At 43.0% G+C, this 18,544-nt stretch overlaps 1 protein-coding gene across 2 annotated transcripts in view; it reads right to left on the reverse strand.

The window, feature by feature from the left end:
* Positions 1–225: 225 nt before the first annotated feature.
* Positions 226–18,544, reverse strand: part of SLC16A14 (solute carrier family 16 member 14) — a 43,188-nt gene continuing 24,869 nt past the window's right edge. For both annotated transcript variants that reach the window (XM_049888412.1, XM_049888411.1), the window contains 2 exons: positions 13,751–14,728; positions 226–2,777 (listed from right to left, as the gene is read on the reverse strand). In XM_049888412.1, coding sequence (XP_049744369.1) covers positions 2,626–2,777; positions 13,751–14,728 — 1,130 coding nt within the window. In that variant the 3' untranslated portion in view covers positions 226–2,625. The remainder of the gene's footprint in view (positions 2,778–13,750; positions 14,729–18,544) is intronic.

The following is an 18,544-nucleotide window of genomic DNA, read 5'->3' on the forward strand; positions in this document are numbered from 1 at the left end:
AAAGCCGAGAAAATAAATGTTTTATACAAAAACTCACTGGACATCTTTAAAGAGAACAAAATTTATTTAAACCCGTTGCCATCAAGTTGATTCCAACTCATACATTTATTTAGGTTACGTAAATAAAAACCATTTGGATATATGAGGGGAAAATGATAAAGCACATATGATATAAATATACAGTTAACCCTTTATAATATCTTCAAAGAACTGTAGATAATAACATATTTTAAACAGGAAACATTTATGTATTTGCTGTAATTTTTCATAGCATTCTTCATCGTCTGTAATCAACACAAACATCGTCAGCAGCTTTCGGTTCTATTTCTGGAAAATAGGAACGTCTACTGATTTAGTAGAAATCCTCATTTCCATAAACACAGTAAGTCGACAAACACCTGCACAAACCGAACACGAACAAGTCTAACTTGGATGCAATTAAAGCCAGGCCATTGGATTACAAAGTTCCTACCTACGATGCACAACCAACTGTGCTAGCTTCAAAATGCATTGGCTATAGCACCATTCAAAGTAGTGAACACCGTCTCTTATTAATTTGGTGTTGTCTGAAAATGGAAGTTATGAAGTCATGTAGTCAGTATTAAACACAGGACGATCTATTCATTCTAATTCTATAACCTATATCCATATATATACATTTATATGTATAGCATTGCCTCAGCATTTTAGATTACCTTTATGAAAATAAAAAGCTGGATTATTTAACAGCAGCCAATGGAGTATGGCATGCAGTATATTATCTAGAATAATTTACAGGCAATTCTCAAGTCATTGGAGGTATATCAAGTGTATATATTAGCCATGCCTTTGTTTCTCCCTTCCATGAGCTGCCTTGTATTATTATTTTTTAGTGGTCCTTTATTTACGGAATCCCTTCCACTAGGCAGTAGAGCAAGAAATAATGCAAATGAGACAGAAAAGCTACTTGTCCATTTAATCACTTGCTAACACCTCTGAAAAGCTTAGTGGAGTCAAAGACAAAAACTCTTGCTAAAACTCAGCTAGGGGTTACATTCTGTGACCCCAATTTCTAATGGCATTCCTGACTCTAATCACCAAGGATAATTGAGAATGAGCTCTATTCACTTCAGATAAATTTAACCCAAAAAGCTGGCCATGATATTCAAGGATGTTTTTGTGATCGGAAAATTTTTTAGAAATTTAACTAGTTCTAAAATTCGTGTAAACAAGTAAAAATCCATTGCTGCTGAGTCAATTCTGACTCATAATAACCCTACAGGACAGAGCAGAACTGCCCTGTACGGTTTCCAAAGAGCGGCTGGTGGATTCGAACTGCCAACCTTTTGGCTAGCAGCCAAACGCTTAACCACTTGTGCCATCAGGGTTCCGTAGACAAGTAAGGCAGCCAGAAATTTCAGGATGCTCTGGGAAGAACATTCTGCAACCTGAAACATGTTTGGCTTAGAAAAATAGACATCTCAGATAAAGGAAGCACTTTTGTTGATGGCTGATGTCACAGATCAGTTATCTTTTTTTAGGAACTCGATCAAGAGAACTATTTTGAACAACTGGGCACAGCTCAGGCAAATGAAGTCTGTATAACAAGAGGCCTGGAGGAGGGCTATTTGTTACCACTACTCCAACGCAGACATCTAGACCAAGGGAATTCTGCCAATTACCGTTACAACTTGATGGTCTCGTAATGCAGTCTAGATTGGTGATGCTTTACAAATGACTTTGCCACCAACTTGATATGCCAGCCAGCAATTAGTTCTCTATTTTACTTATCGGGCAGGAGAAACTCAGAAAAAGAAGTTTGGAAGCCCGAGATCATGCTCATATCCCAAGACAGGGACCAATGATATGAATAAACGTGCTTGAATTGTAGCCCTTGATTCAATGGTTGTGTGCACAAATATGGCTTTCATTACGGAGCTCATTAGTATTATTTATTAAGGTTTTGTCTCAAGATTCAGTTTCTAACAGGATAATACTGAATTAGGATTAATGGCCAATGTCCTTTCTTAGGGGAAGATTCACAAACGGTATTCCCTTGCTGCAGAATTCTTCCGTAAAAATATAAACTGTGGTTCTCTAATTATACTAAAGAATTTTACCTTTGAGATTAGAGCCTGCCTTGGTATTACACTGGCAGATCAATAGCTTCCTACAGTAATTAACTTCTGAAATCTAGTCATATTCTTGTGCTTAAAACCCATCTACCTGGATGCTTCCCAGGAGCATACGGACACTTATTTCCACCTTACAAGGAAGTAGTTGGGCTGAAAAGCTTTTATTTCCTGTCTTTTGTTTTAAAAGCCATATCAGAAACCCTAGTCCCAGTGGGTGGCGAGAGGTAATCATTGTTATAAGGACTTTTGCAAAAATTATTTAGTGGGCTGTCTTGGAAGAACACAGTCATCCCTAACTGTATGCAGTCTTTAACACTACCTTCCAGCCTTGCTTCTCAAACAGAAAGGCAGTGCTGCTTTCAAAACGGAGCGGTGGCGATGGCATTTACAAATGACAGTGCCGGTTACCGTATAAAGTCCTGTCCCAGGCTATGCCACAGGCTCCTCACAGTGACCACGTGAGGTAGGCATTAGTAACACAAAGGACTCTTATTGGAAATATTACATGGCACTAAACATGTGCACCGTCTGCGTATTTTTCTCTGGACTGTGCTATAATCCGAACACACAGCTGAATGAGTAAGAAGAGTATTCCTACCATATAAAGTAAACCACACATATAGAAGGAAAAGTCGTATTTCTGTGTGATGTCGTAGATCCACCCTACAAAACAAACAAACGAAGAAGATATTCAGTGAAAGGTAGTTGGGAAAAGTCAAGAACACAAAGCAGGCGTTTATTGCTACAGCGGATTTTTCTATAATAATTTATTTATATGCCATTTAATGCCCAAAGTTACATTTAGCCATTAAAAAAAAAAAAAAAGCCAAGCCAGTAACTGTCGAGTTGATTCTGACTCGTAGTGACCTCATGTGTGTCAGAGTAGAACTGTGCTCCATAGGGTTTTCAAAAACCACCATCAAAGGTGTACACCGGTGTTTCTGGTAGTTCCTTATATCTCTTTGTTTATTGCATCTCCTGCATAATAAATGAGCCTGGATTACCTACACATGGGGACCAGTCAAGGTTTTCAGAAGGAAAGAAGAACACTTAATAGCATTAGAAATGTATAATCTTATTTTTTTTCAGCACTTAAAGGTTATGAACTTTAGATATGCCTTGAAAGTTGGCCAAATTTTTGAATTTGCTATTTGATATAAACATAGAAAAGAAAAACACATGAAATTCTTTAGCTGTGGCTTCATAAAATGTTCCATCATCTTAATGAGACTAGAGGGACAAATAAGATAAAACCTACAATTCAGAAATAGTGATTCAGCATCAGAACTGAACCAGACAGGCACACTGACGTTGACACAGGAACAAAACACACCCAACCGCCTGCCGCTCAGTGCCCTGTTTGTCAACTGGGAGCCGCTGTGAATGAGGACGAAGGGAGTAATTCACTTGGACATAGTGAGAGTGGCCAGTGTTTATAAGCAGAGTATATGACAGGATAATCTATAATCTACAAATAAAACAAAATCAATAAATACAAATGAGATTTTTCATCATCTACCAATGCCATTTGAGAACAGACCTTGTCACTTTAATAGTTATATCCTCGCTTATCATATGATCAGGTGATTGAGAGGAGAAATGATGGCATCTAAGTAACACACAAAAAAGCCTGGCACTGCAACGGTTAGGCACTTGGCTGGTAACCCAAAGGTTGGCGGTTCGAACCCAACCAGTGCCTCCACAGGAGAAAGACCTGGCAACCTGCTTTTGTAAAGGTAACAACCTGGAAAACCCTATGGGGCAGTTCTGCCCTGTCACATGGAGTGACTATGAGTCAGAATCAACTCCACGGCACCTAACAAGATACAGCAAGTAACAAACACCGACAGCTAACACAATTTGAACGATTATTACTGCTGAACACTAACCTCAGACATAGGGTGTTATGGGTTGAATTGTGTCCCCCCAAAATACGTGTGGTAAATCCTAACCCTTACACCTGTGGAAAGGAGACCTGGTGCCATTGTGGTTAAGTGCTTGGCTGCTAACCGAAAGGTCTGCAGTTCGAACCCACCAGCTGCTCCTTGGGAGAAAGATGTGGCAGTCTGCTTCCATAAAGATTACAGCCTTGGAAACCCTATGTGGCAGTTCTACTCTGTCCTCTCGGGTTGCTGTGAGTGGGAATCACCTCGACAGCAATGGGTCTGGTTGGGATTTACACCCGTGACAGGGGTCGATTATCCATTAGGCATCATCTCTAGTGAAAAATTTCACATTTTTTCACCACCTCAAAGATTCTGCTGCTAGGTGTGCCTGGCATCTGTCTCTCTCCCAATCCCACAGCACCTTCCTACAGAATCAAAGCCTCTTTTCAAATTTATAATCCCCGACAGGGACCACACCAAAAAACCAAACCAGTTGCCATCGAGTCGATTCCGACTCATAGCAACCCTATAGGGCAGAGTAGAACTGCCCCATAGAGTTTCCAAGGAGTGGCTGGTGGATGTAAACTACCGACCTTTTGGTTAGCAGCCATAGCATTTAACCACTAGGCCACCAGGGTTTCCCTGACAGGGACAGATTACCCAATAAGCAAGGTAAGCATGGGTTTAATTGTGTTACTTACTCATCTGTAGTGAACGATTTTACCTGTTTTTCACCACGTCCTTGAAACTCGTGAAATTGTTCACTACAGATGAGTAAGTAAGCACAAGTAAGTCTGTGCTTACCTCGCTTATTGGTTCATCTGCCCCTGCAGGTGGAAGTGATCCCAATTGGGAACAGGGTTTTCTTTGTTATGTTAATAAGGACATATCAGTACAGGGCATGTCTTAGGCCAATCACTTTCGAGATATAAAAAGAGCAAATGAGGCACAGAGACTAGCACAAATGGGGGAAAAAGACGCCTCGCGGAGATATTCAGGAACTGTGGAGAACACCAGAGAAGCTGGGCTAAGGATTTTCCCCCAGAGCGGACAGAGAGAGCTTTCTCCTGAGACCGGTGCCTTGAATTCAGACTTCTAGCCTCCAGAACTGTGAAAAAATAAATTTCTGTTCCTGAAAGCCACCCACCTGTGGTATTCTGTTACAGCAACACTAAGAAACAAAAGGATACGACAAAATCTAAAAAATTGGAAAATTAATTTGTATGCATTTAAGACTGTTTTGTTTGAGGAGGTTGCATATAAGCTACAAAGATGCCTGCCTACCTCTCCGCCCTACTGCCCAGGGCTTACCAGCAGAAGAAGCCATCCTGAATTTCTGGAAGTTTCCCAACTCATTTCTCCTGTCTCCTCATCTGCACATTCCCCCTTCTGAGAGGATAGTAATAAACACCATCACCCTCAGAACTCTCTAGAATCCTCTTCCCCTCACTCATCTCTCAATTTTCTGCAAAGAAAAGATATACACCCATTGCTGTCAAGTCAATTCCGACTCACAGCGACCTTACAGGACGGGGTAGAACTGCCCCATTGGGTTTCCAAAGCTGTCATCTTTATGGGAGCAGACTGCCACATCCTTCTCCCACAGAGTGGCTGGTGGGTTTGAACTGCTAACCTTTCAGTTAGCAGCCGAATGCTTAACCACTGCGGCACAAGGGTTCCTTAGAGAAAAGATGCCTCATCTTTTCCTATTACTATTTACTATTACACAGTCGGAAACCCTGGTAGCATAGTGGTTAAGAGCTACAGCTGCTAACCAAAAGGTAGGCAGTTCAAATCCACCAGGCGCTCCTTGGAAACCATATGGGGCAGTTCTACCCTGTCCTATAGGGTCGCTATGAGTTGAAATCGACTCGACGGCAACAGGTTATTACACAGTATTACAATCTTAAATGGAATTCATTATGTTTTAAAATCTTGCATCTTTCCCCTAAAAGGATAAATGTTTGTGAAAGCATCTCCATAGGGCAGTCTTCAAAAGTAACTCACGTTGCAATTCCTAAAAAAGCAAACAACTTCAGCAAACAACTTAACATAGCACAAATTGTAGGTGTGATCCTGAATTGCATGTTAAACTAATCCCACGTGGCTCTTCCAGTCTACCTTTACCAATTGCCTTCCAGTCCGTTCTGACTCATGGCAACCCCGTGTGTGTCAGAGTAGAACTGTGCTCAGTAGGGTTTTCAATGGCTGATTTTTCAGAAGCAAACTGTCAGACCTTTCTTCTGAGGCATCTCTGGGTGGACTCAAACCTTTAATCTTTTGGTTAGCAGCCGAGTGAGTTAACTGGTCGTACCACCCAGGAATTCCAATTTATCTCTGTTGTTATGAGTTGCCATTGAGTTGGTTCATCCTTATGTTACAGAGTAGAACTGCTCCATAGGGTTTTCTTGGCTGTAATCTTAACACAAGCAGATTACCAGGCCTTTCTTCTGTGGTACTGCCTCCTGGGTGGGTTTGAAATGCCAACTTCTAGGCTGGCAGTCAGGTGCAAACTGTGCCACCTAGGGACCTTGTCTACCTTTGTTGTTGTTGTTATTAGGTGCCATTGAGTCAATTTCAACTCACAGCAAACCCATGTGACGGAGTAGAACTGCCCCAGAGGGTCTCCTAAGCAGTAATCTATGGTCGCTGTGAGTCGGAATCAACTCGACGGCAATGGGTTTGGCCTGGTTTTTGGTTTAGTCTTTACAGGAGCAGATCACCGGGTCTTTCTCCCGTGGAGCTGCTAGGTGGGTTTGAACCTCCAACCTTTTGGTTAGCAGCTGAGTGCGTAACTGTTGCGCCACCAGGGCTCCTTTAGGATGTATTTATTAATGACTCTGGATGCTGGCATCTCCCTTGGGTGCTTGCTGTGATATTTCTGCTATTTTGCACTCATCCCAGGTCACGTGTCAGATGCGAGGCTGGGCAGGAGAGACCCTGCTTCATCTCCTGCTTTGACTCCCAGCCTATGTTGGCACAACTCTTTCGGGGAAGAGATGTTTCCGTGAAGCTGCATGGCTCACTCATCCTTCACCAACTCTCCCTACAGGTTAGCTCTCCCTCGGTTCCTTGCTTTAAAGCCTGGGATCCTGGGCAACCCTGACCCAGTCATCAATTCAAATCAACATCAGAGGAAAATCTGGCTCCTGATTAATTACATTCCCTTTTCATTTGAGGCTCTCCAATGAGGTGATAGCTGTCTTCCTTATTAATTCAATAAGCACACTCTGCTCTTTTGAGAAACATTGCACATTGTTGTTAGGCCGTTAGATTTTATGTAAATGAAGGAGCTGCATGCAGGTTCTTGTTCAGCCAAATCTGGTAGCCGAGTTTTGCTACACTATATACCAGAAACTTCTAGAACAGTGTCTTATTATCATATCTTTTAAAAACCATCAACTGAATGCCCAACATTATAAATGAACTGGGTTAAGACGTTCACGTTGCTAAATGGCATGGCTGAAATGTCAGTTCACTGTCTTTGATGGTACATTTTTCTCCTCAATGGAAATGTGTGGTTTTCTAACATGCTTCTAAACTGTACCAGAATTTTTAATGCCAGCAGAAACCTCTATGGAAATTGGAAAACACACTCATTTCTGAACCTATTAAAAAAGAAAAGGTGCTATGGGCAGTAGTTTTCCTTGCAACAAACCCAGCTAAGTAATAACTTCTAGCCCACTGTGAATTTCTAGCAAAAATTTAATGTGGTTATACAGTCATTCACGGTGGTTTAAAGTCAGGAAAGGTGTGCGTCAGGGTTGTATCCTTTCACCATACTTATTCAATCCTTATTCAATCTGTATGCTGAGCAAATAATCTGAGAAGCTGGACTATATGAAGAAGAATAGGGCATCAGGACTAGAGGAAGACTCATTAACCACCTGCGTTTTGCAGATGACACAATGTTCCTTGCTGAAAGCGAAGAGGACTTGAGGCACTTACTAATAAAGATCAAAGACCACAGCCTTCAGCATGGATTATACCTGAACATAAAGAAGACAAAAATCCTCACAACTGGAGCAATAAGCAACATCATGATAAACGGAGAAAAGATTGAAGTTGTCAACTATTTCATTTTACTTGGATCCAAAATCAACAAGCATGGAAATCAAAAGATGCATTGTATTGGGCAAATCTCCTGCAAAAGACCTCTTTATAAAGTATTAAAAAGCAAAGACGTCACCTTGAAGACTAAGCTGTGCCTGACCCAAGCCGTGGTGTTTTCAATTGCCTCATATGCGTACAACAGATGGACAATGAATAAGGAAGATCGAAGAAGAACTGGCGCCTTTAAATTGTGGTGTTGGTGAAGAATATTGAATATACCATGGATTGCCAAAAGAATGAACAAATCAGTCTTGGAAGATGTACAACTAGAATGTTCCTTAAAAGCAAGGATGGTGAGACTGTGTCTTACGTACTTTGGACGTGTTATCAGGAGGGATCAATCCCTAGAGAAGGACATCATGCTTGGTAAAGTAGAGGGTCAGTGAAAAAGAAGAGGACCCCAAGGAGATGGGTTGACACAGTGGCTGCAACAATGGGCTCAAGCATAACAAGGATTGTAAGGATGGCACAGGACTGGGCAGTGTTTTGTTCTGTTGTACATAGAGTCACTATGAGTCAGAACTGACTGGATGGCACCTAACAACAAAAATATTGACCCCACTGATGGTGTAATGGTTAAGCACTTGGCTGCTAACTGGAAGGTCAGCAGTTTGAACCCACCATCTGCTCCTCAGAAGAAAGACATAACAGTTTGCTCCTGAAAAAATTACAGCCTTGGATACCCTATGGGGCAGTTCTACTCTGTCCTACGGGGTCGCTATGAGTCAGAATCCACTGGACAGCCATAGGTTTGCTTTTTTTTTAAAATACATTAAGGCTGGGCTTGCATTTCTTTGCAACGTTGGCTTGTTGGGCTGGAAATCCAGTGAATTAAGCCTGATTCTGTTAGCCAATGAATGTTGTCCACTATTCCTTAGTGCATGAGTTTAGTGGAAGTAGCAGAAACAAACAAGCAAAGAAAAATAGGAATTCATTCAATTCATTCAATTAGGTTGCTGGGGCAGAGAAGCACAGGAGAACATTGATTTTAGAGCCCCTGGAGCAGCATTTGATACGCATTCATAGAAGGTTCTCAACCACTGATACAATGGTTTCTACCATACACTGTGGGTCAATTCAGCTACAGAATCAACTTCTAAGGAGGAATTTTGAAGCAGGCAGAGATAAGACCTGATGACTGAAGGTTGGGTAAAACGCCCTGTCCTCTAGCTGTAATTTCCTTCTTTTCCACTCAAGTAAGTGCACTGGTATACAAAGGAGTAGGAAGGATGTTTCCATGGCAATAAGGAAACCACACTGGCAAACTATGGTGCTTTAACTGACTTTGATGATGATTTACTTATGTAGCACCTCCCAGCTAAAATCTGATGGATCAGTATAACCCCACACTAGCAGCAGAAAGTACCCCTGCATCATACAAAGAGCCATCAATGACAGATTCCATTTCCACATACAAGATATTTGAAGGGCCTTCAACATTAACATGTCCTCACCCCTTCAGTGGAAATTTAAAGTTAATATTTCCAGCAGGTGTAGTTGGTTGATTAATCTAACCCCCAATCCCAATTCTTTTCTCCCTCTACTACAGAGGCTGAAAAAGAAAATACTCCCCTTGAAGTTCAGACTAGCTGTGTGACACAGTTTTTGCCAAGTACGTGTAAGTGGAAACCTTCTGGGACTGAACCTTTCCCCCTTCCTCCTCATTGTTATATAAATAAGGTGTAGTGGCTGGAGCTACAGCAGCCATTATGTGACCATGAGGCAACTAGCATGGGGAAATGGCCAAGATGCTCTTAGAGATGCTGCCCTAACATTATCCAGTCCCTGAACTCTAGATTTCTAATGTGATACAATTAAATCTCTGTTTAAGTTACCATTGGCAGGGTGTTCTCTTACAGCCAGATGCAGATAGGGAATTCTACACAAGAAGATCACTGGGCAAACTGAGACTCTCTAGCTGCCAACATAGGTTGCTGCGCTGTAGTTATGTACTGTCACCTACAGATGCTGCACCTGCATGGGCAAATACAGGGACAGCTAGATCCAGGAGGGGCCCCATATGAAGCCACTTGTTGTTAGGTGCCGTCGAGTCAGTACCAAATCATAGCGACCCTATGTACCACAGAATGAAACACTGCCCAGTCCTGCACCATCCTCACAATCATTATGCTTGAGCCCATTGTTGTAGCCACTGTATCAGTCCATCTCGTTGAGGGTCTTCCTCTTTTTTGTTGACCGTCTACCAAGCATGATGTCCTTCTCCAGGGACTGATCCCTCCTGATAACATGTCCAAAGTATGTGAAATGAAGTCTTGTCATCCTTGCTTCTAAGGAGCATTCTGGTTCTACTTCTTCCAAGACAAAATTGTTCGTTCTTTTGGCAGTCCATGGCATATTCAATATTCTTCACCAACACCACAATTCAAAGGCGTCAATTCTTCTTCAGTCTTCCTTATTCACTGTTCAGCTTTCACATGTATATGAGGTATATGAGAATGCCATGGCTTGGGTCAGGTGCACCATAGTCTTCAAGGTGACATCTTTGCTTTTCAACACTTTAAAGGGGTCTTTTGCAGCAGATTTGCCCAATGCAATGCTTGAGATCTTGACTGCTGCTTCCATGGGTGTTGGTTGTGGATCCAAATAAAATGAAATCCTTGATAAATTCAATCTTTTATCCGTTTATCACTATGTTGTTTATTGGTCCAGTTGTGAGGATTTTTGTTTCTTTATATTGAGGTATAATCCATACTGAAGGATGTGGTCTTTGATCTTCATCAGTAAGTACTTCAAGTCTTCTTCACTTCCAGCAATCAAGGTTGTGTGATCTGCATAACGCAGGTTGTTAATGACTCTTCCTTCAATCCTGATGCCCTGGTCTTCTTCATGCAGTCCAGCTTCTTGGATTATTGGTTCAGCATACAGATTGAATAAGTATGGTGAAAAGATACAACTCTGATGCACACCTTTCTGACTTTAAACCACACGGTATCCCCTTGTTCTGTTCAGACGACTGCCTCACCATCTATGCACAGGTTCCTTATGAGCACAGTTAAGTTTTCTGGAATTCCTATTCTTTGCCACCAGGTGTTCTAAGGTAATTCTCAGTCTTCAAACCTTTAGTCAGCCAACTGTTGCATTGGTCAGCTGTATAGGCAAAAATTCATAATTTCTTGAACTTCAAATTCTGAAGGGGTCTTAAAAGTGGGTATGTTGGCACAAGCCCCTGCCAGTTGGTCCTAGAAGAGGAGATGACTTTGGGAGTTAGAAAAAGACTGGGAAGGAAGGGGCACCCATGGGTTCCCCTACCCACTGGGAGAAAGGTCTTCTCACCAGAGGACATGAGACTAAAGGACCCTGAAGGGCCGGGCAGGCAGGGAGTGGGGTGGGGTGGGGTAGCGACATCTGAACAGGTGAGACTCCACTCAGTTACCTTAACATGCTGCACAGAGGTTCTGGAAGCTCTGACCATCACTGCCAGCCCTAGCCTCGCTGTCCTGACAGCCACCTCCAGGGAGCACTTTGTGTTGACATTTGGCCTCAGCCCCAGTCACACTATGTGGCTCTTACCTCCAGTCTTTGGACAAGGGAAAGGCCTTGTCACCTTTATCCAGTACCTGGCGTCTTGAGGACTGAGTTCACCTGCCCACCAACCCAACCTTAATTTGCCTTTCCACGAAGCTTATACCCTCCCAACCGGGGCAGGTTCAGAGAGGTACCTGGCCCAGACACAAGACTCCTCAGTGTCTATGACTTCTGGTATGTCCATTGCAAAACACACATTCTCTGTTGAATTGAAGGGAGTAACCGTGAGAGATCTTACCCTAGATGTTGCTAACAGGTGGCCTGTGGACCTGTGGTACACAGAATAACACCCCTACTCAAAACTGCCCATGTCCTAATCCTTGGGACCTATGAATATGTTACCTTACTGGGCAAAAGGCATTTTGCAAGTGTGAATCAATTAAGGAGCTTGAATTGAGAATATTATCCTAGATTCTCTGGGAGGGCTCAGTGTAATTACAGTGGTTAAGAGCTCAGCTGCTAACCAAAAGGTTGGCAGTTCGAATCTACCAGTGGCTCCTTGGAAACTCTATGGGGCAGTTCTACTTTGTCCTATAGGGTCGCCGTGAGTCAGAATCGACTCAACGGTGAAGGGTTTTTAAGTAAAAGAGGGAGACAGAAGTGTCAGAGTCAGAGAAAGACTGGAAGATGCTAGGCTGCTAGCTTTGAAGTCAGAGAAAGGGACCATCAGCCAAGGAATGTGGGTAGCCTCTAGAAGCTGGAAAAGAGAAGGAAACAGATTCTCCCTAGAGCCTCCAGAGGCAACACAGTCCTTCCTATACCTTGATTTCAGTCCAGTGAGACCCATTGTGGACCTCTGACCTCCAGAACTTTAAGAGAATACATTTGTATTGTTTTAAGCCACTGAGTTTGTGGACATTCATTACAGCTGCAAAGGAAAGATGCAGCCTATCAATGGTTCTGTTGGACCCACACAGTGTTCTGAAAATCCAAAAATGTCACTTGAGAGTCCAGAGTCCTGGCTTCTTTTCAAAACACATCAACAACAAACAAACAAAGCCCAGAAGGTCTGGCAGCAATCCTCAGTATTTCCGGGTGAGGAAATCCATTGGCGCTGAGGAGGGACTGCCCCCTGCAGACAGGGTGAGGCGCTGCAGTTTCCCGTCCCTTTACTTCCTCACTTGATGGCCTGGCCACTTTGTCTCACAGAGAAGGGTCAACAGTTCGTCTGCATTCTACCTGCACAGAGGACCTTTAACTTGCTAAAATTTGTAAGTGAGAAATTAAGGGGCAAGAAATGGGGAGAAAAAAAGGAGCATGTCCACAAACGGAAATGTCCTTCTTACATGTCTTGGATTTGACAACACTGATGAGAACACTGCCTATCTGTATGCACTCCACTGTGAGTTGGAATCTACCCCAGGACAGCTGAGAACACCAACAAGCTCTGTAAAGGTGAATACAAATTGAAAAGAAGGGGTTTTAAGTCTCCCTGTTGAAAGTAAGGGGCTCCCCTCCTCCCGTGTTGTTTCAGAATTTGCTTTAGATAACTTGTAAATTCTTTCTCTGTCTCTTTGAAAAGTGTGTTAAAACAAGGGTCTTTCCTCAAGGACTTTGGAATCATCTATTGAAACATAATCTTAAAAGAAGATCACACCTTTACCGCCCAGTTTTCTGGAAGGAAATTAGCATCACTTGAGGTAGCCTGCCACAAAAAAAAAAAAAAAAAAAAAAAAAAAAAACCCATTGCTGTCCAGTGGATTCCAACTCCTAGCAACCCTATAGGAAAGAGTAGAAAATTAGCAATTTTATCTTGAAAACATGCCTGTGATCCATGACATTCTGGTTTAAAGCTTACTCAATAATACAGCTTTTCTTTCTCTTCCATTTTTGTGGAGAGGTTTTCTGGGTTGGGAGTAGGTTTTGTTTTTAGTAACTTTTCCCCCGAAACCCAAAATCAAACCCTGCCATCGAGTCGAATATGACTCATAGCAACCCTAAAGGGCAGAGTAGAACTGTCCCATAGGGTTTCCAAGGAGCGGCTGATGGATTCGAACTGCCAACCTTTTGGTTAGCAGCCAACTTCTTAACCACTGAGCCACCAAGGCTCCAACTTTTCCCCCAACACTCTTAGAATCTTGACTGATTTACCTGCAAAAGGTGGTCCCAGCAATGCAGAGATGCCGTTAGCACAGATAATAATGCCATATGCATTGGCCAGGTGTTTGATCCCGACCAAGTCTTCAGTCACTACAGGCATCAGGGAGAAATAACCACTGGAAAATCCTATCAGAGCGCAGACGACCGCCAGGCCAGCATACGTGTGCATCAAGGGCAGGATAAAAATGCTGATGACGAGGGTGAAGTTGGCCATCAGGAAGACATTCCAAACGCTGATGCACGGTAGGTCGGCCACGATCCCCAGGATCACTTTCCCAAAGATGTGAACGATTGCTATAATCGAAGTCAGAGGAAAAACGTCATTTTGCCCCGCTAAATTATACAGGTTGACTATTTCAGGGAGGTGGATGAAAGCAATGACAAAGCTGCTGTAGGCAAACAAAGCCCAGAAAATAAAGGCGACAAACATTCGATTGGTGAAGAGCGAGGCTGTCCCAAAATAGCCCGAGTACCAGTCCCGGAAGCCCTTTCTGACGCGCAGGGTGAGCTGGCTCATGGTCTTGAGGGTCCGCAGCGCACACATGTTCTTCCCGGGCTGGGCCTGCTCCTTGCACTCCTGGCCTTGCAGGTCACAAAGGGTCTCCTCGTTGGCTGACGCACCATCCTTCTCTTCGGCCCTGCCCCCGTGCCCACTGGATTTCACAGACTCGGTGGAGGAAGCCGGAAGGCCTGGCGGGTCTTTCTCTGTTGGGTCGGTTCTGTCCTTCCTGGAAGGGAGCGGCCTCATGAGCGCCCCACAAACACAGAGGTTTAAGGAAACGGCGCCTTGGAGGAACATCGCGTTTCGCCACCCGTACTCGGCACACAGGTACTTCAGCAGAGCGGTTATTAGGAAGGCGCCAAACCCCGTCCCTGTGGTGCTGAGGCCCTGCGCCAGGGCGCGACGCTTCTGGAAGTACCTGCCCACCATGACGACCGCTGGGAGGTAGGCCATCCCACTCCCGAAGCCTGCGGGTGTGGAAAGGGGAAGAAGAAGCACGTGGACAACGTTAATTGGCCCTAGCCCGAATATGCTGCATTTTAAAGATCATCTCATTTCAGTACCTTAGTTGTTACACTTCCTTTTTTAACAAAGAAACGATGATGATTAGCATAATGACAAGGAGTCCTGGTGGCCTAACACTGAAGTGCTTGACTGCTAACCCAAAGGTTGGCAGTTTGAACCCACCCAGCAGCTCTAAGGGAGAAAGACCTGGCGATCTATGCCTAGAAAACCCTATGGGGCAGTTCTACTCTGTCACATAAAGTTGTTAAGAGTCGAAAATTGACTTGACGGCACCCAACAACAATAACCATAAAGACAAATACAACCTGAAAATGTGCGGTTTTAATTCTTCCTGTTAGAAACCCTGGTGGCGTGGTGGTTAAGTGCTACGGCTGCTAACCAAAAGATCAGCAGTTCAAATCCACCAGGCGCTCCTTGGAAACCCTATGGGACAGTTCTACTCTGTCCTATAGGGTCGCTATGAGTTGGAATCGACTTGACCACAGTGGGTTTGGCTTTTGGTTTTAATTCTCCCTGTTGGAAATAAGGAGTCCCTGGGTGGTGTAAACAGTTGATGCTCAGTTGATTTGTCACTGACAAACCAACATCCTAAACGTTTGGAAGTTCAAGTCCACCCAGAGGCCCCTCGGAAGAAAGGCCTGGTGATCTACTGAAAAACCAGCCATTGAAAACCCTATGGAGCACAGTTCTACTCTGACATACGTGGGGTCACACATGGGGTCGCCATGAGTCGGAATTGATTTAACAGCAACTGGTTGGTTTTGTTGGAGTCTTGGTGGCACAGTGGTTAAAATCTTGGCTGCAAACTAAAAGGTCAGCAATTCGAATACACCACCTGCTTCTTGGAAACTCTATGGGGCAGTTCTACTCTGTTCTGTAGGGTCACTGTGAGATGTAATTGACTTGACAGCAAAAAAAATTTTTTTTTGGATGCAAGTATTTTAGTATAAATAAGTATAAAAATTCTTTAAACAGTAACATCATCTCAACTGAAAAACACCAATAATTCCTTAATATCATTAAATATCCAGTCAGTGTTAAAATTTCCAACTGTCTCATAAATGACTATGGTTTAAAAAAAAAATTGTTTAAATTTGGATACGAATAAGGCCCACATGTTGATATTGATTGATACGTAGTCTAAGCCTCTATTAACCTCTCTTTCTCTCTGCAATTTATGTGTTGAAGAAATAGGGTCATTGCTTTTGTGGAGTTTCCCATAATCTAGATTTTGCTGATAGAACAAAATAAATTTCATTTTTTAACAATTTTGATTTGTCACTGACAAACCAACATCCTAAATTTAATGTGGTTATGGATTTCCAGAGAACGGTGGTATAAAATGATTGATAGAACTGAGAGAAATAAGCATAAGAATAGTGTTAATTCTAACCTAGTATGAACACTGGAGCCCTGGTGGCGCGGTGGTTAAGAGCTTGGCTTCAAACCAAAAGGTCAGCAGTTTGAATCCACCAGCTGCTCCTTGGTAACCCTATGGGGCAGCTCTACCCTGTCCTATAGGGTCATTATGATTGGAATTGGAATTGACTCAATGGCAACAGGTTTTTTTTTTTTTTGGTTTGGAGTATGAATAGTAAACCCTTCCATGTGTGAGCTGAAAAAATAATCCATGCCCAGTATTATAAGCATTTATTTTACCCATCTCTTAACAGCATCTACCCTTCTTAATGTTACTTTGGAGTCCCTGGTCATGCAAACAGTTAGCGCCCTTGGCTGCTAACCTAAACATTGGGGGTTTGAATCTGACCCAGAAGCACCTTGGAAGAATGGCCTGGTGATCTACTTTTGAATCAGCCACTGAAGACCCCATGGAGCACAGTTCTACTCTGACACAGATGGGGTCACCATAATTTGGAATCGACTTGACGGTAACTGGTTTAGTGTGACTTTGCTCTCGGTAGTCAGCACAATTACAAACACTAGCTTATAGAACAGGCCTTTGGGGTATGTGGGCTGAAGCCCAGAGGTTAGGCAGGGGTCCCCCTAATGTCCAGGCCTGTGTAGGGCCCTGGACCGGATTCCTCACCACACCTAGCGTTAGAGGAGGGAGGAGGCTTACAGCCTGGAGGAAGCAGACCAGGCAGAGAGAGAAAAGCCACTCTCTGGTGTGCTGGGTCAGTGTGGACGGGGAGAAGGTGTCTTCAGGAGCCAGGCTCAAGAAGATTGAGCTGCGGCAAAGCTGAGAAATTTGTTCAGACTCTCTTTACCAAGTATGGTTACTCACACAATGAACAGACATTAATTTTGTGCCTAATCGAAGGATATTTCCCATGCAATTATGATTGCCTACTTGTTTAAAAAAAAAAAAGGATATAAACAAATCTGTCTCAAATGCTTTTTGGAATGAAGAAGAATACAAACAAAGCTTCTTTTCAAGTGTAAACTGTACAATGATATACCAGTATGGATCACTTGCTCTCTGCAGTAGATCTGTGCGTCTTTTTCCTCTTGTATTAAATAGGGGCTATATTGCCAAATCTGCTGCAAAAGACCTCTTTAAAGTGTTAGAAAGCAAAGGTGTCACCTCGAGGACTAAGGTGTGCCTGACTCAAGCCATGGTCTTTTCACTTGCCTCCTTTGTGTGTGAAAGCTGGACAATGAACAAGGAAGACCAAAGAAGAATTGATCCCTTAGAATTATGGTGTTGGCGAAGAATAATGACTATACCATGGACTGGCAAAAGAACAAACAAATCTGTCTTGGAAGAAGTACAGCCAGAATGCTCATTAGAAGGGAGGATGGGGAGACTTTGTCTCATGTACTTTGGACATGTCATCAAGAGGGACCAGTTCCTGGAGAAGGACATCATGCTTGGTAAAGTAGAGGGTTAGTGAAAAAGAGGAAGACCCTTGAGGAGATGGATTAACACAGTGGCTGTAACAATGCGCTCAGACTTAGCAACAACTGTGAGGATGGCATAGAACCAGGCAGTGTTTCATTCTGTTGTACACAGGGTGGCTGTGAGTTGGAACCAACTGGACGGCATCTCAAAATGACAACAACATATTGTCAGTTGGCTTCAATATGATTCTCTAATTAATGACACCCCAGGAGTGTTTTGCATATATAACCTAACTGACTTAACTGAATTTTCCACTTAAATATAGTTATTGGAGATATGTGTGTTTGTGTGTGCACATATATACATACATACCTCCAATAACTATATTTAAGTGGAAAATTATAAGCATTCGACTATTAGCCGAGAGGTTGGCAGTTTGAATCCACCGAGAGATGCCTTGGAAACATGTCCAGGGATCTGCTGCTGCAAAGTCACAGCCTTGAAGACCCTGTAGAGCAGTTCTACTAGGCATGGGGTCACCATGAGTCAGAATTAAGTTGAGAACAACTAACAACTGTGTGTGTGTGTGTGTATATATATGTGTGTGTGTGTATATATATACGTGTGTGTGTGTGTGTGTAGAGAGAGAGAGGGAGAGCCCTGGTAGCACAGTGGTTAAGAGCTCAGGCTGTTAACCAAAAGGTTGGCAATTCAGTTCCAGCAGCTGCTCCTTGGAAACCCTATGGGGCAATTCTACTCTGTCCTATACAGCCGCTGTAAGTCGACTCAGGGGTAACTGGTTTTGGGTTTTATATTTACATACATACATACACATTTATATATACATATATACCTCATTTATGTATGTATATATATATATTAAAAAAAAAAAAAACTAAACCTGTTGTCGTCGAGTTGATGCCAACGCATAGCGACCCTATAGGACAGAGTCGAA

The sequence above is a fragment of the Elephas maximus genome, chromosome 6, assembly GCF_024166365.1.
Source record: "Elephas maximus indicus isolate mEleMax1 chromosome 6, mEleMax1 primary haplotype, whole genome shotgun sequence".
Taxonomy (NCBI): Eukaryota; Metazoa; Chordata; class Mammalia; order Proboscidea; family Elephantidae; genus Elephas; species Elephas maximus.